This window comes from Sciurus vulgaris (genome assembly GCF_902686455.1).
Source record: "Sciurus vulgaris genome assembly, chromosome: 2".
NCBI lineage: Eukaryota > Metazoa > Chordata > Mammalia > Rodentia > Sciuridae > Sciurus > Sciurus vulgaris.
Window position 1 is genome coordinate 42,673,893 of NC_136462.1, and position 27,877 is coordinate 42,701,769.

General features: G+C 33.7%; 1 protein-coding gene across 1 annotated transcript in view; it reads left to right on the top strand.

Annotated features, from left to right (window-relative positions):
* LOC306653041 (protein SIX6OS1) overlaps positions 1 to 25,596 on the top strand; it is a gene marked incomplete at both ends in the record, with an annotated part of 41,950 nt that extends 16,354 nt beyond the window's left edge. The window contains 7 exons of the mRNA XM_079125831.1: positions 1,260 to 1,345; positions 1,548 to 1,606; positions 6,346 to 6,407; positions 13,425 to 13,603; positions 15,388 to 15,526; positions 19,605 to 19,662; positions 25,403 to 25,596. Coding sequence (XP_078981957.1) covers positions 1,260 to 1,345; positions 1,548 to 1,606; positions 6,346 to 6,407; positions 13,425 to 13,603; positions 15,388 to 15,526; positions 19,605 to 19,662; positions 25,403 to 25,596 — 777 coding nt within the window. The remainder of the gene's footprint in view (positions 1 to 1,259; positions 1,346 to 1,547; positions 1,607 to 6,345; positions 6,408 to 13,424; positions 13,604 to 15,387; positions 15,527 to 19,604; positions 19,663 to 25,402) is intronic.
* Positions 25,597 to 27,877: the final 2,281 nt, after the last annotated feature.

Below are 27,877 nucleotides of genomic sequence, written 5' to 3' on the forward strand. Positions count from 1 at the left end.
ATTCCTCAATGAAAAAAAAATTTCCCTTCCACTGATTTGTAGTTAATACACACAGAGACTTAAGTGAAACTTAAGTCCAAATATATATTATAAAAATCTAAAATTCTACTACTAAAATCTCAGATAATTTTAATATGGGATGAAGGTATGAAGATAAATGAGGAAAACAAGTGTTTACTGAAGATTTTAATATTTTTGGTGTTGGAGGGGCAGTAGATGTAGGGAGAAGATATAAATGCTGATTATACATTGCTGAGAAAATGTGCATTTATGCATGCATTTTTAAGGATAATCATCAGAAGAAAAATGGAATGTGTCAATTTTAAGCATTTAGGCAGAAAACAAACATGCTGGAAAAAGTTCTGAACAGATCAGCAATCATAAAAATTGGACCAGTTTAAACCCCTATTAAAATATAGAGGTACTTCTATAGCATATTTTTAAAAAATACAGTTGTATACTATTAAAACAGAACAGCTGAAATAATTTGACAAAGGCTAAAAATAAAAAATGGAAAATATGTGTCAGGCAAATGCAAACAAAGAGCAGGTGTAACAATATCATATAGATATAACAATGTCATATAAAATGTAGTTCAGGATGAAAAGCATTAACAGGGATAAATATATTTCATATTTTTAAAGAGAATCATTCATCGAGAAATCATAAAAACCATGTTGTACCAAATTATGCAAAGCAAAAATTGATAGAACATCTGTCATAAGAAGAAGAAATATCTTTAAAACAAAGATATTTTTAGGGAAAATTAAAGGTCATAAACAGACATTAATAAAGCATGTTACATGTTAATGTGAAATAATTTAAAGTTAAAAATGAAATGTTAGGTCTTTCATGTGGAAATAAAAAAGAAAGTTCAGACTTTTAATTTGTCATCTTACTTTTCTCTATTTAGTTTGAAAGGTTACAGAGGCTAGAGGGACACAGAAATCAGGTAATCAGTTGAGAAATGGCAATATTTTCTGTATTAGTCATAAATAGGAAGGGAATAAAATTTAAAAAGGTTTACCTTAAATGTAGAAATACTACCAAAAATTGTTATTATATTTACCACAAACATCAAATTCCATGAGGGTCTTTAATTTGTTTTCCAGTATTTGACTTTAGTTGTTTCAGTTAATGTAATAGTCATTATATTGCTAATGATGGTGATGCTAATGAAATGAGAGAGCCTTGTATAGCTTTAGCAAATGTTTATTATTATATGTAGCCAATTCTAATGCTTTATTTTTTTCTTTCAGGTGTTCAATGATTCTGGTGTGAATAACCATTCAAAATGTTCACATGTTACTGCTATTAAAAGTTCACAAAGTTTTATGCAGTTCAGGTAATAAGAAAATGCTTAAGGGGTGAGGATGTAGTTCAGTGGTAGAGGGCTTACATGGCATGCCACTAGGCCCTGGATTCAATCCCAGCCCTTCCTGCCCCCTGCAAAAAAAAAAAAAAAAAAAAAAAAAAAAAGCTTTAATTTCTGAAATTTGTGAAAATCAATTCAAACTAAGATAAAAATTTTATGTATTGCCTTTTAGATTGTTAACTCCTCAGAAACAATCAAACAGCAATCAGTGGTTTGAAAAAGGACATACAGGTATTTGCTCTTCAGATTTTTCCTAAGTAAGGGTAACAAATTACATCAGTTTTTTATATTACATAAATTATTTGGATTGCATCTCTGTATATTGACCATGCATCACTTTAAAACGGATTCCCTCTAAGTATTAAATAAATATATTTTATTGTAGAAAGTTTGAAATACAAAAAAAAAAAACTACCACCCAGAAATAACTGACACTATATATACCAGTGAATATTGTTTTAGTCTTTTTTCTATATATATGTTTTGTTCTTTTACTCTTCAAATTTGAATCATACTATATATATAATTTTGCATCCTTTTCCCTTTATGATAAATTATTGAAGTTATTTCTACATGTCATTAAATAGTTTTTATTAGTAATAACTATAATTTTCCATTGTGTGGATATGCCATTATTTATCCATTCTCTCACATTGAATTCTTTTTAATTTCCAGTTTTTTACTATTATGAATAATGTCATTTTATTCTTTTGCATTAATACTTTACTATCCTGGACAATTTTCTTTGAGTAAAATCACAGAAGGGTCACAGTATATATTCATGTGTTTATTATTCTCAAATGAACTAATTATTGGAACTTTGATAAACCCTTGAAAATACTAATTCATTTCTCTTTCTCTCCATATATAATATGTCAACAAACATGCATGTTTGCACATGTGTGTACATGTACACATGTATATATAAATATAGACATGTGAGTGTATACACCATATACTAAATACATACATGCATATTTTGGTAATCTAGTATTACACAATAGTTATTCAATTTATTATGTTATATGGAAGTCTTTTTTCTCGTTTTGTTGGATTACTGACTTTTATTTTGAAGTTTTAAAGATGTCTTATTCTGTTTTTTTTTCTTTTTCTTTTCTTTTTTTTTTTATTGTAAACAAATGGGATACATGTTGTTTCTCTGTTTGTACATGGCGTAAAGGCATACCATTTGTGTAATCATAAATTTACATAGAGTAATGTTGTTTGATTCATTCTGTTATTTTTTCCCTTCCCCCCACCCCTCCCACCCCTCTTTTCCCTCTATACAGTCCTTCCTTCCTCCATTCTTGCCCCCCTCCCTAACCCTAATTCTAACACTAACCCTTCCCTCCCCCCATTATGTGTCATCCTCCACTTATTAGCGATATCATTCGTCCTTTGGCTTTTTGAGATTGGCTTATCTCACTTAGCATGATATTCTCCAATTTCATCCATTTGCCTGCAAATGCCATAATTTTATCATTCTTTATGGCTGAGTAATATTCCATTGTATATATATACCACAGTTTCTTTATCCATTCATCAATTGAAGGACATCTAGCTTGGTTCCACAGTCTGGCTATTGTGAATTGAGCAGCTATGAACATTGATGTGGCTGTATCTCTGTAGTATGCTGATTTTAAGTCCTTTGGGTATAGGCCAAGTAGTGGGATAGCTGGATCAAATGGTGGGTCCATTCCAAGTTCTCTAAGGAATCTCCACACTGCTTTCCAGAGTGGCTGCACTAATTTGCAGCCCCACCAGCAATGTCTGAGTGTACCTTTCTCCCCACATCCTCGCCAACACCTGTTGTTGCTTGTATTCTTGATAATCGCCATTCTAATTGGGGTGAGATGGAATCTTAGGGTGGTTTTGATTTGCATTTCTCTTATTACTAAAGATGGTGAACATTTTTCCATATGTTTGTTGATTGCTTGTAGATCTTCTTCTGTGAAGTGTCTATTCATTTCCTTAGCCCATTTGTCGATTGGATTATTTGTATTCTTGGTGTAGAGTTTTTTGAGTTCTTTATAGATTCTGGAGATTAGTGCACTCTCTGAAGTATGAGTGGCAAAGATTTTCTCCCACTCTGTAGGCTCTCTCTTCACATTGCTGATAGTTTCCTTTGCTGAGAGAAAGCTTTTTAGTGTGAATCTATCCCAGTTATTGATTCTTGCTTTTATTTCTTGTGCTATGGGAATCCTGTTGAGGAAGTCTGGTCCTAAGCTGACATGTTGAAGATCTGGACCTACTTTTTCTTCTATCATCTGCAGGGTCTCTGGTCTGATTCCAAGGTCCTTAATCCATTTTGAGTTTAGTTTCGTGCATGGTGAGAGATAGGGGTTTAGTTTCATTCTGTTGCATATGGATTTCCAATTCTCCCAGCACCATTTGTTGAAAAGGCTATCTTTTCTCCATTGCATATTTTTGGCACCTTTGTCTAGTATGAGAAAATTGTATTTATTTGGGTTTGTGTCCGTGTCCTCTATTCTGTACCATTGATCTACCTTTCTATTTTGGTACCAATACCATGCCGTTTTTGTTACTATTGCTTTGTAGTAGAGTTGAAGATCTGGTATTGCAATACCCCCTGTTTCACTCTTCCTGCTAAGGATTGCTTTAGCTATTCTGGGTTTCTTATTCTTCCAGATGAATTTCATAATTGCTTGCTCTATTTCTGTAAGGTATGTCATTGGGATTTTAATTGGAATTGCATTGAATTTGTATAGCACTTTAGGTAGTATGGCCATTTTGACAATATTAATTCTTCCTATCCAAGAACATGGAAGATCTTTCCACCTTCTAAGGTTTTCTTTAATTTCTTTCTTTGGTGTTCTGTAGTTCTCATTGTAGAGGTCTTTCACCTCTTTTGTGAGATTGATTCCCAAGTATTTTATTTTTTTCAAGGCTATTGTGAATGGGGTAGTTTTCCTAATTTCTCTTTCTGAAGATTTATCACTTATGTATAAAAATGCGTTGGATTTATGAGCATTGATCTTGTAACCTGCTACTTTACTGAATTCACTTATGAGTTCTAAGAGTTTTAGATGTCTTATTGTGATATCAGGAAAATTCTTTTAATCTGTGCATATTTAGAAGGGTCATATACTTAAGAGTTTACCCTCATCTAGGAGATTCATCCAGTACAATATGTTTATTCCACACAGATGCATAGTCTCCCTACTTTCTTTAAAGATAAAAAATTATCTTACCTCTATGGGTAATCTGTTTCAGCTATTTATAATTCTCTCTATATACCAAACCAACAGATAAGGACAAATAACTAATCAAACAATGCAGGGAAATGCATGTAACTGGCATAATCCTACCTGTTGTTGAGCATATATGTTGAGGCTTCATACCCAAGAAGGCATATAATTATTTTGAAGTAAAAAGGATTCTTTTTAATGATCTTTAGATCCATAATTTGAAGAAATTAATATGTAGTAAAAATAATAGTGATTTATTGTGTTAATAATAATGATTTAAATGCAAGAGACAAAAACTGGAAAGCTTTCAGAAGATCAAATAGAAGATTATTGTCATGACTTCCATATAGGAAAAGATTGCTTATGCAAGAATTTAAAAGCCAGGCTGGGGTTGTAGCTCAGTGGTAGAGCGCTTGACTAGCAAATGTGAGCCACTGAGTTAGATATAAATGAATAAATAAAATAAAGGAGCATCGAGAACTAAAAAAAAAAAAATTTTAAAGAATTAAAAAGCCCAGTCATAAAAGATAAATTTATAAATTTGGCCACATTAAAATTAAGATTTCTGTTTATCAAAAAATACCCTAGAAGAGTAGAAAGTGATCATCAAGCCAAGAGTATATTTGCAATACACAAGCTCTCAAAAGATTAGTTTTGAAAGTGTATAAAGAACTTCTACAAAAGAAAAAAAGACAACCTAATTAGAAATACATGCAAAATATGACTACACACTTTAAAAAGAGAAAAACTTTTGTGGCAGATAAATATATGAAATGATACTCAGCAAATCATGAAACTGAAGAAAACAATCAAAAACAAAACAAAACTCACAATGCGTTTTCATTACATATTGACCAAATTAGCAAATTCAAAAGGTCTGACAATACTAAATATTGATGAGAATATAAGACAATAGGAACTCTCAAACTATTGGTAGGAATTGTCATTAATAATTGGAACTAATTTGTCTGATGAGATTGAATAATTTCCAAGATGGCTAGTGGTCACAATGGAAATTGGTGCAACTACTTTAGAGAAGATTGGCATCTGCTCTTGAGAAATACACATACTCTATTCCTCATAATTCCACCTCTAGGCATATACCTAAAGAAATACAAGTAAATACTTACAATGGTATACATAAAAGAATGTTATAACATTATTTGTAATAATTTTAATGTGAAAACACCCCAAATACCCATTTGAAGTAGAATGTGTAGATACATAATGTTGTTTTTGTGCAATGGAATACTTTATACCACTAAGAGTAAGAAAACCATGTCATACACTACAGAATGGAGGAATCTCACAAGCATGTTACTCAAACCAAATAAGGCAAACAAAAAAAGCAAGAGATAATAACACATTTAATTTCATGATATAATATTTTAAAACAGAAAAATAAGATACATTATTTATATGATAAAACCATATAAAACAAATTAGGGAAAATTTATCACAAAAGTATGGATAGGGATTACCTTGAAGAGAAGGACATGTAGAATATGGAACCTTTCGGAGTGCTTGTGATGTTTTATTTCTTTAATGTGGTTACATGGGTGATCTCTTTATAATTTTGTTTGTTAAACTTTACATTCTGTTTTGTTCTCTTATTTGTATATATTGGATTGAAACATGACATTGCCATTTTGATAGACTGAAGCAGTTAAATATTGTCAATTTCATATGGTTAAACTAATGTGTTTTATTTTACAATAAAATCACGAAAAGAAAAATAATTTATTCTCATGTAACAAACAGATGCTGAGTGTGCAGATAAAGGGACAGTAAGACAAGTAAGAGACTTGAAATGCACTTCACAAGTAAGTCAAGTGTTTGGTTTCTAATTTCTTTTTTTTTTTTAATTTATTTTTATTGTAAACAAATGGGATACATGTTGTTTCAGTTTGTATATGGAGTAACAGCATACCATTTGCATATTCATATATTTACATAGAGTAATGATGTTTGATTCATTCCATTATTTTTTTCCTTCCCCCCCACCCCTCCCACCTCTCTTTTCCCTCTATACAGTCCCTCCTTCCTCCATTCTTGTCCCACTCCCACCACCCATTAAGAGTCATCATCCGCTTATCAGTGAGATCATTCCTCTTTTGGATTTTTGAGATTGGCTTATCTCACTTAACATGATATTCTCCAATTTCATCCATTTGCCTGCAAATGCCATAATTTTATTATTCTTTATAGCTGAGTAATATTTCATTGTATATATATATATATACCACAGTTTCTTTATCCATTCATCAGTTGAAGGGCATCTAGGTTGGTTCCATAGTCTGGCTATTGTGAATTGAGCCGCTATGAACATCAATGTGGCTGTATCTCTGTAGTATGCTGATTTTAAGTCCTTTGGGTATAGGCCGAGGAGTGGGATAGCTGGGTCAAATGGTGGGTCCATTCCAAGTTTTCTAAGGAATCTCCACACTGCTTTCCAGAGTGGCTGCACTAATTTGCAGCCCCACCAGCAATGTATGAATGTACCTTTTTCCCCTGCATCCTCTCCTATTGTTGCTTGTATTCTTGATAATCGCCATTCTAATTGGGGTGAGATGGAATCTTAGTGTAGTTTTGATTTGCATTTCTCTTATTACTAAAGATGGTGAACATTTTTTCATATGTGTGTTGATTGCTTGTAAATCTTCTTCTGTGAAGTGTCTGTTCATATCCTTAGCCCATTTGTTGATTGGGGTATTTGTATTCTTGGTGTAGAGTTTTTTGAGTTCTTTATGTATTCTGGAAATTAGCGCTCTATCTGAAGTATGAGTGGCAAAGATTTTCTCCCACTCTGTAGGCTTTCTCTTCGCATTGCCGATAGTTTCCTTTGCTGAGAGAAAGCTATTTAGTTTGAATCTATCCCAGTTATTGATTCTTGCTTTTATTTCTTGTGCTATGGGAGTCCTGTTGAGGAAGTCTGATCCTAAGCCAACAAGGTGAAGATTTGGACTTACTTTTTCGTCTATAAGATGCAGGGTCTGTGGTCTGATTTCAAGGTCCTTGATCCATTGTGAGTTGATTTTTGTGCAGGGTGAGAGATAGGGGTTTAGTTTCATTCTGTTGCATATGGTTTTCCAGTTTTCCCAGCACCATTTGTTGAAGAGGCTATCTTTTCTCCATTGCATATTTTTGGCACCTTTGTCTAGTATGAGAAAATTGTATTTATTTGGGTTTGTGTCCGTGTCCTCTATTCTGTACCATTGATCTACCTGTCTATTTTGTTGCCCATACCATGCTGTTTTTGTTACTATTGCTATGTAGTACAGTTGAAGTTCTGGTATTGCGATACCCCCTGTTTCATTCTTCCTGCTAAGGATTGCTTTAGCTATTCTGGGTTTCTTATTCTTCCAGATGAATTTCATAATTGCTTGCTCTATTTCTGTGAGGTACGTCATTGGGATTTTAATTGGAATTGCATTGAATTTGTATAGCACTTTAGGTAGTATGGCCATTTTGACAATATTAATTCTTCCTATCCAAGAACATGGGAGATCTTTCCATCTTCTAAGGTCTTCCTTAATTTCTTTCTTCAGTGTTTTGTAGTTTTCATTGTAGAGATCTTTACCTCTTTGGTTAGATTGATACCCAAGTATTTTATTTTTTTTGAGGCTATTGCAAATGGAGTTGTTTTCCTCATTTCCCTTTCAGCTGTTTCATCGCTTGCGTATAAAAATGCTTTAAATTTATGCATGTTGATTTTATAGCCTGCTATTTTGCTGAATTCATTGATGAGGTCTAGTTTTCTGGAGGAGGTTTTTAGATCCTCTAAATATAGAATCATGTCATCTGCAAATAGTGACAGCTTAAGTTCCTCTTTTCCGATTCGTATCCCTTTAATTTCTTTAGTCTGCCTAATTGCTCTGGCTAGAGTTTCAAGGACAATGTTGAATAGAAGTGGTGAAAGAGGACATCCCTATCTTGTTCCCGTTTTTAAAGGGAATGGTTTCAGTTTTTCTCCATTAAGAATGATGTTGCCCATGGGCTTAGCATAAATAACCTTTACAATGTTCAGGTATGTTCCTACTATCCCTATTTTTTCTAGTGTTTTGAGTATGAAGGGGTGTTGTATTTCGTCAAATGCTTTTTCTGCATCAATTGAAATAACCATATGATTCTTATCCTTAAGTCTATTGATATGGATTACATTTATTGATTTACGAATGTTGAACCATCCTTGCATTCCAGGAATGAACCCCACTTGATCATGGTGCACAATTTTCTTAATATATTTTTGGATACAGTTTGCCAATATTTTGTTAAGGATCTTTGCATCTATATTCATCAAGGATATTGGTCTAAAATTTTCTTTCCTTGATGTGTCATTTCCTGGTTTGGGTATGAGGGTGATACTAGCTTCATAGAATGAGTTTGGTAGGGTTCCTTCCTTTTCTATATCCTGGAATACTTTGAGAAGTATTGGAATGAGATCTTCTTTGAAGGTCTTGTAGAACTCAGCTGAGAATCCATCTGGTCCTGGGCTTTTCTTGGATGGTAGGTTTTTAATGGCTTCTTCTATTTCATTGCTTGATATTGATCTGTTTAAATTGTGTATGTCTTCCTGGTTCAGTTTGGGAGGAATATATGTCTCTAGAAATTTGTAAATGTCTTTGGAACTTTCTATTTTGTTGGAATACAGATTTCCAAAGTAGCTTCTCATTATGTTCTGTATCTCAGTGATGTCTGTTGTTCCTTTTGCATCATGTATTTTAGTAATTTGAGTCTTCTCTCTCCTCTTTGTGTGGCTAAGGGTTTATCTATTTTGTTTACTTTCTCAAAGAACCAACTTTTTGTTATGTCAATTTTTTGAATAGTTTCTTTTGTTTCAATTTCATTGATTTCAGCTCTGATTTTAACTATTTCCTGTCTTCTACTACTTTTGCTGTTATTCTGTTCTTCTTTTTCTAGGGCTTTGAGCTGTAATGTTAGGTCATTTAATTGGTGACTCTTCATTCTTTTCTGGAATGCACTCCATGCTGTGAATTTTCCTCTTAGTACCGCTTTCATAGTGTCCTAGAGATTTTGATATGTTGTATCATCATTCTCATTGACCTCTAAGAATTTTTTAATCTCCTCCCTGATGTTTTTTTGTTATCCTTGTTTCATTCAATAGCATATTATTTAGTCTCCACGTGTTGAAGTAATTTCCTTTTTTTACTTTGTCATTGATTTCTACTCTCAGTCCATTATGATCTGATAGAACACAAGGCAGTATCTCTATTTTTTTGCATTTCCTAAGGGCTGCTTTGTGGCATAACATATGGTCTATTTTCGAGAAGGTTCCATGTGCTGCTGAGAAGAAAGTGAATCCGCTCATTGATGGATGGAATATTCTATATATGTCTATTAAGTCTAGGTTATTCATTGTGTTACTGAGTTCTATGGTTTCTTTGGTTGGATTTTGTTTGGAAGATCTATCTAGTGTTGACAGTGGTGCATTAAAGTCGCCCAGAATTATTGTGTTGTGGTCTATGTGATTCTTGAAATTGAGAAGGATTTGTTTGATGTGCAGGGATGCACCATTGTTTGGGGCATAAATATTTACTATCGTTATATCTTCCTGATTTATGATTCCCTTAAGCAGTATGAAATGTCCTTCTTTATCCCTTCTGACTAACTTTGGCTTGAAGTCCACTTTATCTGATATAAGGATGGAAACCCCTGCTTTTTTACTGAGTCCATGTGCGTGGTAGGTTTTTACCCATCCTTTCACCTTTAGTGTGTGGATGTCTTTTTCTATGAGATGAGTCTCTTGCAGGCAGCATATTGTTGGGTCTTTCTTTTTAATCCATTCTGCCAGTCTATGTCTTTTGATTGATGAGTTTAGGCCATTAACAGTAGGGTTATTATTGAGAAATGATTTGTATTCCCAGTCATTTGGCTATTTTTGGTTTTTAAGTTGGCTTGGTTTCTCCTTTGAGTGGTTTTTCTCTAAGGTACTTCCTCCCTTTGCTGACGTCCATTGTTGTTTTTCATTTCCTTCTCATGGAATATTTTGTTGAGAACATTCTGTAGTGCAGGCTTTGTATTTGTAAATTCTTTTAACTTTTGTTTATCGTGGAAGGATTTTATTTCATCTTCAAATCTGAAGGTTAGTTTTGCTGGGTATAGGATTCTTGGTTGGCAACCATGTTCTTTCAGAGCTTGAAATATGTTGGTCCAGGCCCTTCTAGCTTTAGAGTCTGGGTTGAGAAGTCGGCTGCTATCCGTATTGGTCTCCCCCTATATGTAATCTGATGCTTTTCTCTCGCAGCTTTCAAAATCCTGTCCTTATTTTGAAGGTTAGGCATTTTCATTATAATGTGCCTTGGTATGGATCTGTTGTGATTCTGTGCATTTGGTGTTCTGTAAGCCTCTTGTATTTGATTTTCCATTTCATTCTTCAGGTTTGGGAAATTTTCTGATATTATTTCATTGAATAGGTTGTTCATTCCTTTGGTTTGTATCTCTGTGCCTTCCTCAATCCCAATAATTCTTAAATTTGGTCTTTTCATGATGTCCCATAGTTCTTGGAGATTCTGTTCATGATTTCTTACCATCTTCTCTGTTTGGGCGACTTTATTTTCAAGATTCAATATTTTGTCTTCATTGTCTGAGGTTCTGTTTTCCAAGTGGTCTAGTCTGTTGGTGATGCTTTCCATTGAGTTTTTTATTTGGTTTATTGACTCCTTCATTTCAAGGATTTCCGTTTGTTTGTTTGTTTGGTTTTTTTTTTGAGAATCTCTCTTTGTTGAAATGCTCTTTTGCTTCCTGTAGGTGCTCTTTCAGCTTATTGGTATTATCATTCATTGCCTGCATTTGCTCTCTTATCTCATCCTTTGCTTCGCGAATCATCTTAATCACGTATAATCTGAAGTCCTTTTCTGACATTTCTTCTAACATAGTGTCATTGGATTCTATTACTATAGAATCTAGATTTGTTTGGATCATTTTCTTCCCTTGTTTTTTCATGTTGTTCATGTATCTTCCCCTCTAGCGCTGCAGATCTGGGGTATTGCAGATTTCCCCCTATAGGCTACAGTGGCCCTAAAGGTTTCCAAAACCCTTTCTTTAAGGGGAGATCAATATTAGCATTGCCCAAATCAGACACTATGCAATCCTAGACCAAATAGCCCCTATGGGGACAATAACAAAATTGCCATAGTAAACAAAATGAGGTCAAATGTTATCTTCGGTAAAACAAACAGGTTTACAATAATGTCTGCAGTTTCTGATGGAGGACAAAGAGGATGCAGAGGGATGAAGAATATGGCTGTTAATGGGATAATAAAAGAATATACAGAAGTTCTAGAAAATAGAAAGGGTGAGAGTGTAATCAAAAGAAATCGGATGTTAGCATGTAAATAAGGGAGAAAGCGATTCTGAGGGAACAGGTAAACAGAAGGAAAAGAAAGCAAGAAACGTAAAAGAAATAAAAACTTAAATTTTTTTTTTAAAAAGGAGAAAAAAGAAAATCTACTGTATAACAGTCATATACTAATGAAACCTCCCAGTGTTCAGTAGCCTGATGTATGAGAGGTACCTGACAATGAGCTTCAAGCCTCCAGCAGGCGTCTCAGGATAGGATTTGCCCCACCCGAAGATCGGAGCTATGGCTTCCAGGATTATCCAAGATGGCTGCTCTGGCTTCCAAATATGTTGGCAAATGGGGATCTGCAGCTCAGGGGTGGATGTGGTCAGCTGGAGGTCCTGGAGACAGGATGCAGTTGATCCGGCAGTGGTCCTGGAGGTCAGGTGTGTTTGGTGTGGTTGTGGGATCCAGGAGGCCGGGTGCAATCAGTCGGTCTGGGTTCCCGGTGAGAGGGCGCAGTCAGTTGGTCTGGGGGTCCTGGCGGCAGGGAGCAGTCAGTTGATGTGAGGGCCCCAGAGGCAGGGAGTGATCAGTGGAGCTGAGGGATCCTGGAGACGGGACTCAGTCAGTCCCGCCAGGGGTCCTACAGGGCCTGGCTGTTGTCTCAAAATGGCGGCAGTCACGTGTAATCAAACCTGCAGGTACTGTATCAGTGAACTCCCAGGCAGTAGCAGGCAGCTGGTTCTCCACTGGTGGTCTGCAGTCAGTCTGCTGTCAGCTGTCAGACGATCAGGAGGTGAACCTCGAGCGTTGGGTGATGGATAGGGGTAAGGCAGGCAATGGACCGGCGAGAGGCAGGCAAATGGTGGATGATAGATGCCTGACAGTGAGCAATCTGCTCTCAAAAAGGCGTAGATATGCTGGCAGATTGCAGGTGATCACAGCAGACAAATGGGGAAAGAGCAGGGGATGGATAAGCAGCAAAAACTGCCTCACCGAGAAACAGATATCTTCTGCTTGAATCTGACGTTGCGGAGCGACAAGGAACGCAGCCTCCCTCTAGTCCGCCATCTTGGATCTCCGGTTTCTAATTTCTAAACCAAACATTCTAATTTTAAAATTTCGTGTCCATTTTAATTTTGACTTTAGTGCAATGAAGATTATTTATGTAAGATTCTATTAGTTAGTAATCAGGTTTTGTCAGATCCAAATTACTCTTTCTTTTCAAGGAGGTGGTATATACAATTGTTCATCTAGACTACAGTCCTAAACATTATTCTTAATCAATTTTAGTATTTTGTGGTTGTTAAACTTTTCTCAGGTGGAGGTGAGGAAGGTGGAGCTGGGAAGAAAAGAAAAATTTGATAATTAAAGTAATTATTGTTTGAATGTGTAGTTTAATATCACTTTACCAAGTTGTTCATATTTTACTCATCTATGAAATAGTTACAGATTAATACGGTATTTCTGCCTATATATATCATTCTATTACTGCAATAACATTCATTTTTAGTTTTCTGTTACTTTGACTTTATAGCCTATACATACAGAACATTTTGGGAAGTCGATAGAAAATAATAGTGATGAAGTAGAAGAAAGAGCTGAGAATTTTCCACCAACTCCTGAAATTCCTATATTTTTAAAAGCTCCTGAGGCTGCGAAGACACCTGAATCTTTGGAGAAAATACAGTTTCCTAAAGCTCCCTCATTTGAAATGTAGGACTTTAATTGATAATTATAATTATTTTATGCATTGAGTTATATAAAATTAATAGGAATAGTAAAATGCTTTATACCTGTAACTTTAAATAGTTTTTTATTATAAAGTATTTCAGGTATGCAAAGTAGAGACTAGAATAATGAACTTCCATGTCCCCTCATCCTATTTGAATTATTACTGCTCTGTTGTTCTTGTTTCACAGATCTTCTTCCCCATTTTTCCTGCAGCACTTAGCTGAAGTTGATGTAGATCCTGAGTACTTACCCAGGACAATAGTATATAGAATTAAAATTTTCCAAATGCTTAAATTTTGTAGAGAAATTTAAAATATTATACTAAAGAGTTACTGCCATATTTGATAGATTGTGGACTTATCATTGAATAATGTTTACAACATTCACTTTTCTATATGTTGGAGTGTCTGAAAGCAAGAATTGCCACTCTGCTAAGAGAACATAGGTATAAACATCTCTAACATAAATATGTAACTTTCAAAACCACAGATATGTGGTTTGCAGTCAAGGAAATAGTGCTACATTTAACCTTTTTCTTTAGTTCAATCTCTTCCTTAACACTGAGCACTGAGGGTTCTTCTAAAACATGTCAGATAGATTTCATTTCATCAGGGATATCTCACCTACACCCTACTTCTGAATTTTAAATTAAGTTTTGTATACGAATGCTATGCTATTGACTCAACCACAGCATGTTCAAAGTGAAACTCATTTTCAAATCTGAGAACTGTAAAAGAATATCAGATTATATGCTAAAACTTCCCTCCATGGATGAGAAAATTATGATCTGTAAAGTTAAATGACTCATGTATGGTCATAGAGATAGTTTATGACAGTATTGTTACACTTAACACACACACACACACACACACACGCACACATTTTTATATATATATACTGTTTTCTTTTTTGGTGTTTGGAATTGACTCCAAGGCTTTGTGAATGCTAAGTACTTAATGTTCTGTTAAGCTATTCCCCCTCCCCCTATTATATTTTAAAAACACTTAGGTAGCACTATGTATGAGCCACTTTCTAAGAATTTTAGACCTTTTAATATTGACCATTTAATATGCACAGCAACTTTATAAATTTTAGGTACATTATTATCCTTATTTTATAAATGAGGAAACAGTGATACAAATAATCAGTGTTAGAGTTGAAATTTTAAACCCAGGCAGTTCTGATGTTAGAATCCATGCTTCTGACCAATGTGTTATATGCTGTCTTTGTCTATTTTTTCCAGCTAATTTTACTGTTTAATTACCTTATATAACTCTTAGTAATGTCTGGCTTCTCATCAAGACACATTTTGTTATTGGCTTTCAAGGTCTTGAAGATAGTGTCAGGGTTAAGAGCTTGGATTTTGAATTTGGAATGCTGAATTCAAATCTCAACTCTGGAACTTACTATATTATTTTGAGCAAATCATTTAAACTTTCTATGCTTAAAAATTCTTTACTGTAAAATTAAAGTGACAGCTGTATTATAAGGTTATTAAGAGGAATAAGTTATGTTTATGGAAGTACCTAGAAGAATGCCTGACAGTATACTCTGAGTAAATATTCATAATAATCATCCCAAAGTTGATTTTCTGTATTAGTGTCCTCCCAAACCATCTTCTCTCTATAGGTTGCTTCAATAACCACTTCCTACCTTTCCCTTCTATGCTAATTCTTACCTCTTTGCATTGCTTATGATCAGTCTTCAGTGTTTAGTGATAGATTTTTAACATTTTGATGATTTTTTAAAAAATCTCTTTGTAACAGAAATAGAAATGCAGTACCTGAAGTTCAAACACAAAAGGAATCCTCTGGATTTCCATTTCTTACAAGTTATACTTCTAGATCACCTAGATTGAATTTATTTGATTCTTCTATATTTGATTCAGAAGTCTCATCAAATCAGGTAAAATGAGAAACTAAAGTTTGACTAAAATTTGTACACTGAAACTTTGGGGGTAATTTTAGTTCTTTAGTACCAAACTGTCTTGGGACAGAGTAACAACAGAGGCAATTAAAAAATTCTGGATATCCATAGTATAGCAAAGTTCCCTAGTATCTTTTTTCTCTTAACTTCAGATGCCCCAAATTCACGTGTATTTATTTTTTTTAATTTCAAGAGAGGGATGATTTAAATTGCAATTAAAGGCAGTTTGAAATGAATTTGGCTTTTTAATTAATGTGTCTAACTACCAAACTACATATTCTGAAGACAGTTTCCATATTCTCAATGAACTTATAATGGCTTCATGTTGTCTTTTCAGCTACATGTATGTACATGACAACATAATCATTGGTTAATTTTAGAAAATCTGAGGAATTTCCTGCATTAGTATTGCTACTGTTCAGTGCTAAAAATTGCAATAAAGAGCTTATTTCTGTATTTAGTAATTAAACCCAAAAATTAAGACATGCTTTATTTGAAAAGTAGAGACAATATAAATGTAGTGGTTAAAACTCTGAAGCCTGATTATTTGGGTAGGTACCATACGTAGGATTTTGCGTAACTCTCAATTTCCTTATCTGTAAAATAGAAATAATTATTACTATGAAGTTTGTAAATATTTAGATGAGTTTATGCACATAAAGCACTTAGAAAAGTTTTAATCACAATAATACTAAATAAGTATCAATGTAATATAAGTATTATTACTTATTTAAATTAGTTACATTTAACCATTTATGTGTTATTAGAATTTTTATTACTATATTCCTCACTGTATTAAATTGTTGAAATTACAAATTTATTGATGATATAGTAGTGTACATTTCACATTTTGTCTTCAACTTTAGTCTCAATTTTTCTTTAAGTGCTTATTTCAAAAAACAAGTAATCCCTAGGAGTGTACTGGAAAAGTAGATTAGAGTTACTAAATTCTCATTTATAGTAATACCATCAATATTGAAATAAATGTATATAATCTCAATAGGGAGCATGTAAATTTTGAAAACAGAGAACTACTGAAATTTATTGAATATCTAACATGCTATAATTGTAAGAAAGAAAATATTGTAAAGATAAATTTCCTCTCAAAATAATTTATAAATGTAATCTGTTATGGATCTAATTAGAGTCCTGGCAAGATATCTTTGGTTTTTGTTATGTTTTGTTTTTGTGGTGGTAGGGCTGAGGAAGGAGCTTGGCCAGATACTGACTGTGTTTCCTGGGAGAAAAGCAGTCAAGAATAAGCAAGAAAATTTTTAAAAACAAGGTTGTTGATAGATTAAAATGGAATTCTAAGAAAAAGTATCATCCAAAAGAAGGCACAAAAGAAGGAATGAAGTGACAAAACACAAGGGAACAAACATAAATAGTAAAATGTTAGACCTAATAATGAACTTTTAAATAATTGTTTTAATATGAATGGGCCAAATACTCCATTAAAAGGCAGAGATTGTAAGAATGAATAAAAAAGACTGGGTGTGGTGGCACCCTCCTGTAATCCAAGCTAATTGAGAGACTGAGGCAGGAGGATTGAAAGTTCAAGGCCAGACTTGGGAATTCAGTGAGATTTGGTCTTAAAATAAAAAATGAAAAGGGCTTGGAATATAGCTCAGTGGGAGAGCATTCCTGGGTTTAATCCCCAGTACCACACACATACACACACACACACACACACACACACACAGAAGGTATCTTTAAGAGATACACTTTGACACACTTTTATAAAGATAATCACTTTGACACACTTTTATAAAGATAATGACAGGTTGAAAGTAAGTGGGCGTGGGTGATATATCATGAAAACTTGTGCACAAGAAGGTTGTGATGGCTATATTGATGATATTTTGGGTAGTATTGAGATTCAGAATATTACTAAAGATAGAGATATTTCAGAAAGATTAAAAATCCAATTCATAAGGAAGATATAACAATCACAGATGTGTATGTGAACAGCTTCAGTATACATAAAATAAAATTTGTCAAACCCTGAAGCATAGTTGGAGGTTTTTAATACCCTCTCCTCTGCAATTGATAGAATCAGACAACACAATCAGATCTTCTGTAAGATCTGTATAACACCATCAGTCCCCCATACCTAACTGACCATTATAGAACACTGTATCCCACAACTGCATCCTATATGTTCTTTTCAAGTGCTAATAGTACATTCACCAAGATAGACTATATTATGGGCCATAAAATGAGTAAAGGAATTTAAAAGGATTGAAATTAAAGTGTATTAAATTAGAACTCAATAACAATAAGATATCTAGAAAATTCCTAAATATGTAGGCCATGAATTAAAGAATGAATCATGTGAGAGAAGTCAGAAAAGATTTTGACTTGAATTATTATGAAAATTCAGCTTATCAAAAATTGTGGGGTGCCTCTAAAGCCAGAGCAAAACTATAACTTTAAATCATTTAGTTAATAATGTAAATAATTAAATTAATAGAAAAGAGGAAAGATCTAAAATTAATGACTTAAAGTTCTATCTTGAGAAACTATAAAAAGAACAATGAAACGAATCCAAAGTAAGTAGAATGAAGACATAAGTAAGATAAGACATCAATGAAACAGAACAAAAAAACAGAAAAATAAACAAAGCCACATTGTTCTTTGAAAATAATTGACAAAACTAATAAATTCCTATTTAGAGAAGAAAAGACAGTTATTAGAAATGAAAGGATATCATTGTAAATCCTAAATGTCATGAAATATACTGGTGAAGGAAATTTCACTTTTTGCACATTAAAACATCCTATAAACAGAATAATCAAAATGGTGTGATATAAGGATTGATAGAACGATACTTGGTATGGGCTAAAAAGTCTTGATACAAAAAAATTAAAAATATGGTAAAGATGGGACCACACAGGGCTAAATGAGACACTTAACTTACACTGTACACCAGTAAAATTTACAGATGAATTAAAGTAAATGATGAAATATTAACCATATATATTTCAGAGGAAATATAAGTGAATATTTACTAGACCTTATGAGGATGGATTCTCAGAGCATAAAAGCAGAGGAAGAAGAAACAAAAGAAAAAAATTAAGTTTAATTACATTCAAACTTCCATATTAAAACATTTGACAGGCAAAATGATAAAAGTTTTCTAAAATATTTACAATAATATGGCAAGTAATTAATATCTTTATTATATAAAGAACTTAAATTACTCCCTCAATATAGAAATGGGCAAAATCCATTTGGTGAATAGATGGTCCACTGAAAAAAAAAATTAAATGACATATAATTTATGGTAAAACAGTTTTTGTTATTGTTAAAGAAATGTGATTCTGTGCTTAAGTGTTTTAAGTGTGATGTTTATAATGAGAAAAATCAAAACAATCCAAATTTTCAAAATGAATAATTGCAATAGTATGGTATGTCTATGTGGAGGAATATTATACTGCCAGAAAGAGTCAATTTTTAGAAGAACAGCAACATGGAAAAGGCTCATATGGTGATATTATGGGGAAAAAAAGGACAAAAAAACTAAACCACCAGGATACCATTTTTAAAAGCCCATCTGAGAAAATAGACGTTTTGGCAGCAGAATTTGATCTGAATGGACATGCAACTGTCTGCATCCTTTTACGTTTATAGTCAGAAGAGTAATACTAAGACCCTGATTTGTTAAAGGCCTTCAGAATAAAGCAAAAGTTTACTAGAATTTTATGTCATAGTAAGATTCTAAAGTAGGAATTATCCTTAGTGCGGTATATGTTGCCTACTAATTCTTTATCTATTAGTGTAATAAAATCAGTAGGCCTTATTTTAATAAGTAAATGATAGCTTTTGAAGACAGAAGTCTCTCTCTCTCTCTCTCTCTCTCTCTCTCTCTTTCTCTCTCCATCCCCAGCCTAAAAATACAACTTTTAAAGTGTAGTAGTGTGTTATATGGAAAATTACTATATGCTTACTCTAATCCTACATATTTAGAAGTACCAGATTTTAGATTCAAATATAGATACTATGTATGTTTTTCTACTGGTTCGACAAGTAATATTTAATGGCAATTATTTTCCAGTTTAATGAACATTATTCTGCAGTCAATCTCAATCCTCCCTCATCACAACAAGGTATTGGTAAGTAATTTATTACTTATAAAAATATACTGACTTTCCCCTTTGGTATTTTAGTTGGTTTCTAATTAATTTTCTTAGGCATCAGTTTATTCTTTTAAAAATTACTCTTCTATACTACTCACTGGTTTTATTTTTAGCAATTTAGCTTGCTTTTTCACTGCTTTGACAACACTTGCTTTCTCCAAGATTACAAATAACTTCTCAATTTTCAAACATTATGAACATCTTACATTGTTTATCATATTCAATCCATTTGCAGCATTTGATAGAGTTGACTGTTCCTATCTTCTTTCTGGACTTTTTGGATTTCTTCCTAACTCTATGCTTAATTTTTATTGGATTTTCTTCTTTTATCCTTTGATTAATTTGTTCAAAATATAAATATGTATATATATATTATATTTTTATCAGTTATTGCTTTGGTTTTAATTGAACAGTGAACAAGCATGCAAAATTCTTGTAGGGTTTATCTTCTGATGTGAGAGACTGAAGACAAATCAATATATAATATAGCAAGTAGTACATTGAACAATTTTTATGAGTTCGATTAGCAAACAATCTTATGTTGCAATTTTTTAATTTTTTTGTCTTTTAAAAAAAATTTAATTTTTGCTCTCTTCTCACATTCATTCTTTCTCTCTCCTCCTCGCTTTTCACACTCTCTCTTGCACACACTCTCTTTTCCTCTCATTTTCTCTCTTACCCTGCAGGGAGACACTCTGTTTGCTTAATAAACCCTCTTATGTGAATTCCCGTGTCTGGAGTGGTTTCTGGGTTCTAACCTTGGTGCCATGACTCAGATGGGCTCTTCCACTGTCTCTTAAGCAAGTGGAACCCCATCTGATGCCCCAGTGCCCCTGCCGGACACAGCCTCACCTTCCATTCACCTGAACACTCTGCTCTGCTCTGCATCCATCACCAGACTTCAGATTGAAGCACCCACCCCCAGATGCCTTTACAACCTGCTCTTCCTCAACCAGACTTCTACCATGGACCCTTCAATTGACCTGATTTCTAAAAAGGGAACTCCAAACTGCTTGCCCCACACTGCCCCCTTCCAGGTCAAAGAAGCCAGAGTGGTCGTTGTCCCCCTTTCCCTACAGCAGTAAAGGAGTTCCTAAAGCTCGAGGGGGAAATGAAGCCAGAATTGGGGACAGGCAGTTAGTGCAGAAATAGGGTATCAGTCAAATCAAGGAAATGAAGACCATGAAAGCCATCTGCCTCTGGAAGTCTGTAAGTTGAAGACTGCCCCTGGGAGAACAAACTTTTTACATCTCACCTGCAAAACCAGGCCTAGTTACATAGGCAGGAAGGAGAGATAAGGCAGGAAAGAACTGGAGAACAAAAGATTTTCTTATAAAAACAAACGGGGGAATATAATATAAAGCTGCTCCCCTGCCCTTTACACTGCAGTCATTTCCCCACCTCCCAACTTCTTGTCAGTCTGTGAACATCCTAGCTAGCTATTGGTTCATCTGTCAGCTTGCAAGTATCCTTCTCCATTATTGGTCCCGTTAACCTGAGGAATTTGACTGCTTAAGAATAGCTCCCCGCCATCTTTCTCTCTCTTCTTCTCACATTCATTCTTTCTCTCTCCTCGCTTTTTACACTCTCTTTTCCTCTCATTTTCTCTCTTACCCTGCAGGGAAACACTCTGTTGCTTAATAAACCCTCTTATGTGAAAAAATAATTAATTTTTAATTTGTTCTAATTTGTTCTACATGACAGTAGAATGCATTTATACATTTTGATAGATCATACATAAATGGAATGTAATCTCTCATTTTTCTGATTATACTTACTGTAGAATCACATCAGTCATTTTTAACTCAATGTCTTACAAGGATGATGCCAAGGTTTTGACAACAATAACTGTAAGAATTTATTGAAATGTAATGGCTTTATAAGAGAAAGAATAGGAAATATCAGTAGGTACAGCATCTTTTTCTCATTGTGAGGCTCACCAAATACCTAAGTAATACTCCTACTTATGCCACCTCATGTGGAATGTCAGGTTGCTATGGATGAGTTATGTTGCATTTAGGTTACCTTGACATACAAAAACTGCAGCCTCAGTTTTTCCCGGGCTTTTATAGCACTCTAGTTATGAAGCCCAACACCTATACAACTCCTCTAATTCAAGTATAGTCTCAACACAGAACTAGACAAACTCAGCATTCTGCATCGACCTTAATTCTGTATTTTCTAAGGAGACAGTGCTGTGAGAAATCAGACTCCAAGATCATTCTTCCAAGTAGGCCTGAATCAATCTAAGCTTGAGGTTAACTCTGTACTTACTGGTGGTAATAATTAACATAAAAGAAAGGTAAAGCAGAGTGAGGGAAATAAGACATATTTGGATTGAGGAGGTAGTTGCTGTGTTACAAGGGAGTCAGGGAAGGCATCACCAAGAGGTGACAGTTGAGCAGAGAAATGAAGGAGGTGCAGTACAAGCTACTGGGAAAAGCATTCCAGGTGAAGGATGACAAGTTGAGGTGCACACATACTCAATGTGTTCACTGAATAGCAGGTAAATTGGTATGACTGGAATGGAATAAGGAAGGAGGAATCATGAGGAAGATTAAATCAGAGAGGCTGGAGAGGGAGCAAATCATGTGGGACCTGTAGAATGTTCAGATCTTTGGATGTTTTTCTGAGATAGGAAACCATTGGAGGGTTTTGAGTAGAGGACTGAAATGATCAAAGGTTTTTAAAGGATTACTGTGCTATATGGAGAACAAATTATGGAAATAAGAAACAGATTAGGAAGCTATTAAAATAATACAAGTAAGAATTGGTGATGGCTAAGATAATGACAGTAGAAGTGGTAAGAAAGAATTGGATTTTGGTTATAAATTTTTCTGAAGATAGATCTGGAAGAGTTTGCTTATCAGCTGTAAAGATGAGAAAGAAACAAGGATGATGCCAAGATCTTGACAACAATAAACTGTAAGAATGGAGTTGCCTTGTGGGCTGGGGCTGTGGCTCAGTGGTAGAGTGCTTGCCTAGCATGTTTGAGGCACTGGGTTCGAGTCCCAGCACTGCATATAAATAAAATAAAGATTCATTGACAACTAAAAAATATTTTAAAAAAGAACAGAATTGCCATTTATTGAAATGTGTTTGGCTTTATAAAAGAAGAAATTGGGGGAATCTGGGGGTTTAGTTTTGAAAGTGTTGTAATTGAAAAATCTATTTATTTGATATCTAAGTAAAAATAAAGTAGGAAATTGTACATATGGGTTTGGAATTCAATAAATTAAAATATAGATTTTTGAAATGGTTATAGATTATATTTAATATTGTAAGACCAGAATGAATCTACCAGTTGAGGACATCCATTCAATGTCTACCATTTAAAATTCAAATCTATTTACACTCTCTTCTTTGGACACTGTTACTCATTTGACACTTATATTCACTTCAGTGCTTTCAGATAATTTCTGTTCTGCCTTTAAACTCTAGGACCTTATTTCTGATCATGTAATGGAAGTCTTTTTATATCTAAGATATCTCTTGACCTTAAAAACTCACCATATATGAAATCAAACTTGTTCTCCTTCTAATGTCCCTAATGTTATCTCCATTATTCTGGTGGCCAAAATTCAGTGATAACTTTAACTTCTCCTTGTGATTGTGACTAAATTCAGCTTGTCAAGTTTTATCAGTTCTTCTGAATTATTTATTTCCTTTTTTCTATATAAATTGAAACATATTTCAAACTCATAACATTCATGATGCTGCTTCAAAGATATCCTAATTGGTCTTTTCATCTTCTTACCTTACCTATAAATCACAGCTTAAATAATCTTCCTTATGCCTAATGTTAATTTTGTAATTGCACTAGTCAGATACCTTCAGTGGCTCTCCATTAACTCAAATTATTTTCCTACATTTCTAACATAGCTCCAACATAGCTTTCAAGTCTTTTCTTTTGTAAGAATTACCTGTGCTTTGGCTTGACTGAAGTGCCAAATATGCCTTATTTTCTTACCTGATTTTTTTCTTCTTGCAATCTCCAACTTCCATCCCTAACTATCTTTCAAAGACTAAGTTCTCTTCCATAAAACCTTTTATTTTGAGCTGGGGAGATAGCTCAGTCGGTAGAGTGCTTGCCTTGCAAGCACAGGGCCATGGGTTCAATCCCCAGCACTGCCAAAAAAAAAAATCTTTTATTTTTCCCTCAACCTTGCATTCCAGAAAGATCTCTTCCTCACGTTTGTGAATATCTCTTCTTTTTTTATATTTTTTAATATTCTACTTTCTATTATTAATTATTTGTGAGTATATATGTAGAAGATACCTCTGGATTATTGGTTCTTTAAGGGTAGAGACCTGTTATATTCACTTTTGAATTCCTCACAGCACCTATAATACTGCCTTGCACAGCAATCTATATTTACAGTGAGCATAGTTTTATGCAGCCCACATATGATCTTCTGAAATTAAAAAATCAAATTTATTTATGCAAAGGGAGATTCAAGATTTTAGTTCTTTCTGGATCTATGTCTAAATTTTCTCTTTAAGATTTATAGATGTGTGCTGAAGTCAGTAGAATAAAATGAGAAAGGGAGAGAAGCGAAACACAACTGTCTGGTAATCAGTTCATCCAGCCAGCTAGCCATTTTAATTGCTAGTTGGCTTATTTAGAGTGAAGTAACTGAGATGTTAAAAAATATAAGAAAATTTCAAAGTGGTGCAAAGTCATTTCTTTTGCTTAATGAACTAGTTGATTAGTTCTCTATGGAAAAAAATATAGGTGCTTTCAAAGACTTGTTTTAGGTAAGTCTTTCAATTGTAGATTTAATAATAATTGATTTTAAATTTAAGATGTTGAAAAAAATATTTATAGTTTTAAATAATGTAATAACTGAAAGACAATATTTTTCTTTACTGGTGATTCAGGGAGTCAAAACTAAATAAGTCTATATATAAAATTGATTTTAAACTTCTTTTTAAAATTATAAAACTATTACTATTCTGTCAACTTCTTTTGAACAATGCTACAAGTGAATATTATAGTTGCTCAATAAATAATGGTTGGATAAGTTTGACTTATGCAGTATCTCAGATCTAGTTTTTTTTGCCTCCAGTTCTATTGCTATGATGGTATAGGTAAGGTCAATTTTCACCATCTCTTTGCTGGACAACAGAGGTTTTTTTCCTTTTGGTTTTCCCCACATCTAGACTGTTCTGTTCCAGCCTTTCTACACATCTCTCCTGAGGAATCTTTATTATACAATTTAAATAATGTCGTATTGTGCTTGAAAATGCTTAATGGTTTCCTGTTATCTACTACATAAAGCCCGAATTCTCTAGTGGGACACTCAACTGCCTTTCCAAGCTCATCTCCATTAATTCCTGCTTAATATATCTTTATTACTTCTCAGTATCCTGCCAAGTTGAACTAATTTCTGTTGCCCTCCATACTTCCTATGCCTATTTCTGGGCCTCTGTTCTGTTCTCTTAATTTGAAGTGTTTTACTCCACCTTCTACCACATATAATAGTTCTTCATTTACTTAAGTTCAAATTACTTACAAATTGGGCTTATATTTCTGTTTATCCTTCCATAGTGCCAAGGGCAGTGCCTTGCATGTGAGAGGAATACATTTGAATGCCTGTTAAACAGATAAACAATTCAGTGGTACTGTATTGTATACATTGTACTATAATACTCTGGATTATATGCATTTTATATAACATGAAGAGCATGATCTTGTAATATTTGTCTTTCTCAGGAAACTTATTTGGGAAACCGGAAGAAGACACCTTTACATTTTCTTTTTCATCAGACACTTCAGCTCATACATTTGGCACTGGAAAAGATGATTTTAGTTTTCCATTTTCTTTTGAACAGGATCAAACAATACCTTCTTCTTCATTAAAAGGTTTTACATCTTCACAAAATACAACACAATTTACTTTTTTCTGAACTAATTATTAATTTTTTAATTATTTGAATGTTCTGTAATAGCTTTACATTATTACTCAAAACATGAAGATACTCTTTTCTGGTAATTAAAATAAGATGGGTTACCATAGTTATATTATTTGATTATACTAATTTTAATATTTAAATATTGAATATTTTAATTTATGACATAAACTAGTCATTTATTTTGGTTTTGATTTTGCAAGCCATACGCAAGCAGAACTTTTGTTAATCTGAATAAAATTCTGTACTTTTTCCATGATTATAAATGTTAAACCCGTTTCTCCCTGGAATTCAAATTTCGTTCTTATTGTATTTTAGTTGATTTCATGCAAAGAACTCCTCAGACCATCAGAAGACTTTTTAGTGGCAATTGTTTAGAATTAGTACTCAGGTGTAAAAAATTTTTTCACAAATTGCTGGGTTTCACTTATGCTTCAGTATTCCAGGATGCAAACGGTATCCTAATAATCATTTCAGAGAATTTATTATTGACAGTGAATAAAATCGGTGTTGTTTTCTTTTAAATACAACAAATAGTAAATTTTTAATTTTATCAGTTATGTTAGTATCTTTAATGGAAGAAAATTAAATGAGAAAGACTGATTTCTGAAAATTGGATTGTTGTTATCAGTGGTGGTCTGCTTTTTGTTTAAATCTTTTTTGAATAACATTTAAAAGTTTGTTTCCTGTCTTCAACAGAAGACAATTTTATACTTATATTTTATATTCAGTATTTTCAATTAATTATATATAACTTAAATTAAGATAGTTAAAATTTGATGAAATTATATAAACATTGGACAGTATCTTTGTATTTTGTGCTTGTTAAATTTGTTGTCATATCAAGTAATAAAGAGTATAACTCCGTATTTGATGTGTAACTGCTGACAGATTTTTAAACCTTATTCCTTCTGATTCCCTTTCAGTCCCACATCTGGTCAAACTGATAAGAAAACCTAGGGGCTCTCTCCTTTGGTGTCAGTAGGAAGTGTACAAGAACCCTCATCCCATCTTCACCCCAACCACCATAAAAACACATGAGCCAGTCTTCTTTCTTAAGCTATTTTTAGATCAGTATGGATACCTGTCCTCCCCTCCCCAGAAAACCTTATTATGTGAGTAGAAAATTTTTTCATATCATATTGGAGTAGGGATGTGTGGCATCATCCGTCTCAATATGCAAATCACATTTTGGGTGAGGGTCTATCCTGTTTCATCAGCTATCCAGAACATCACAATTGTGTTAAAATAAACCTGAGACTGTTAAAAAAAAAAAAAAAAAAACCATACAAATCTTCAACTGGTTCAAGGATTAAAATTCTAGTTAAAAAACAAGTTTGGGACTGGGGCTGTACTGTACCTCAGTAGCAGAGTGCTTGCTTAACCTGTGTGAGGCACTGGGTTTGATCCTTACCATCACATAAAAATAAACAATAAAATAAAGGCATTCTGTCCATCTACAGCTATAAATTTTTTTTTAAAAAAGCTGAAGCTTTTATTTTCATATTAGGTATTTATTTTATGACTCCATGATTGAATTAATTGGTGGTTTTGATATAATAAAGATATTGACAATATATGAGAAAGGAGAAAAAAGTTGGAATTGGTTTATTTGTTGTTATTAAGAAATTCACAACTTGTTTTACCACCATTTGACCCAGCTATTTCACTCCTCAGTTTATACCCAAAGAACTTAAAATCAGCATACTACAGTGACACAGCCACATCAATGTTTATAGCAGCTCAATTCAAAATAGCTAAACTGTGGAACCAATCTAGGAGCCCTTTAACAGAGGAATGGATAAAGAAAGTGTGGTACATATTCACAATGGAATATTACTCAGCCTTAAAGAAGAATTAAATTATGGCATTTGCAGGTAAATGAATAGAACTAGAGAATATCATGCTAAGTGAAGTAAACCAATCCCAAAAAACCAAAGGCCAAATGTTTTCTCTGATAAATAGATGGTGATCCATAGTCAGGGGGATGGGGTAGTTAGGAAAGATGAACTTTGGATTATGCAGAGGAGAATATGGGGAGGAGTGGGGTGGTGGGGATGGGAAGGAAGGTAGAACGAAACAGACATTAGTACACTGTATACACGTATAATAGCCTCCCAAGTTGCTGGGGTTACAGGCATGGGCCACTGTGCCTTACCCTGCTGGACTTCTCTTAGAAAAGCAACAAAACTATTGCTTATGTCTTTTAAAGTAAGCATCATAGATTTATCAAAATATGGGGATTTCAAGAAGCATTTTAGATAGCAGCCAGTTAATG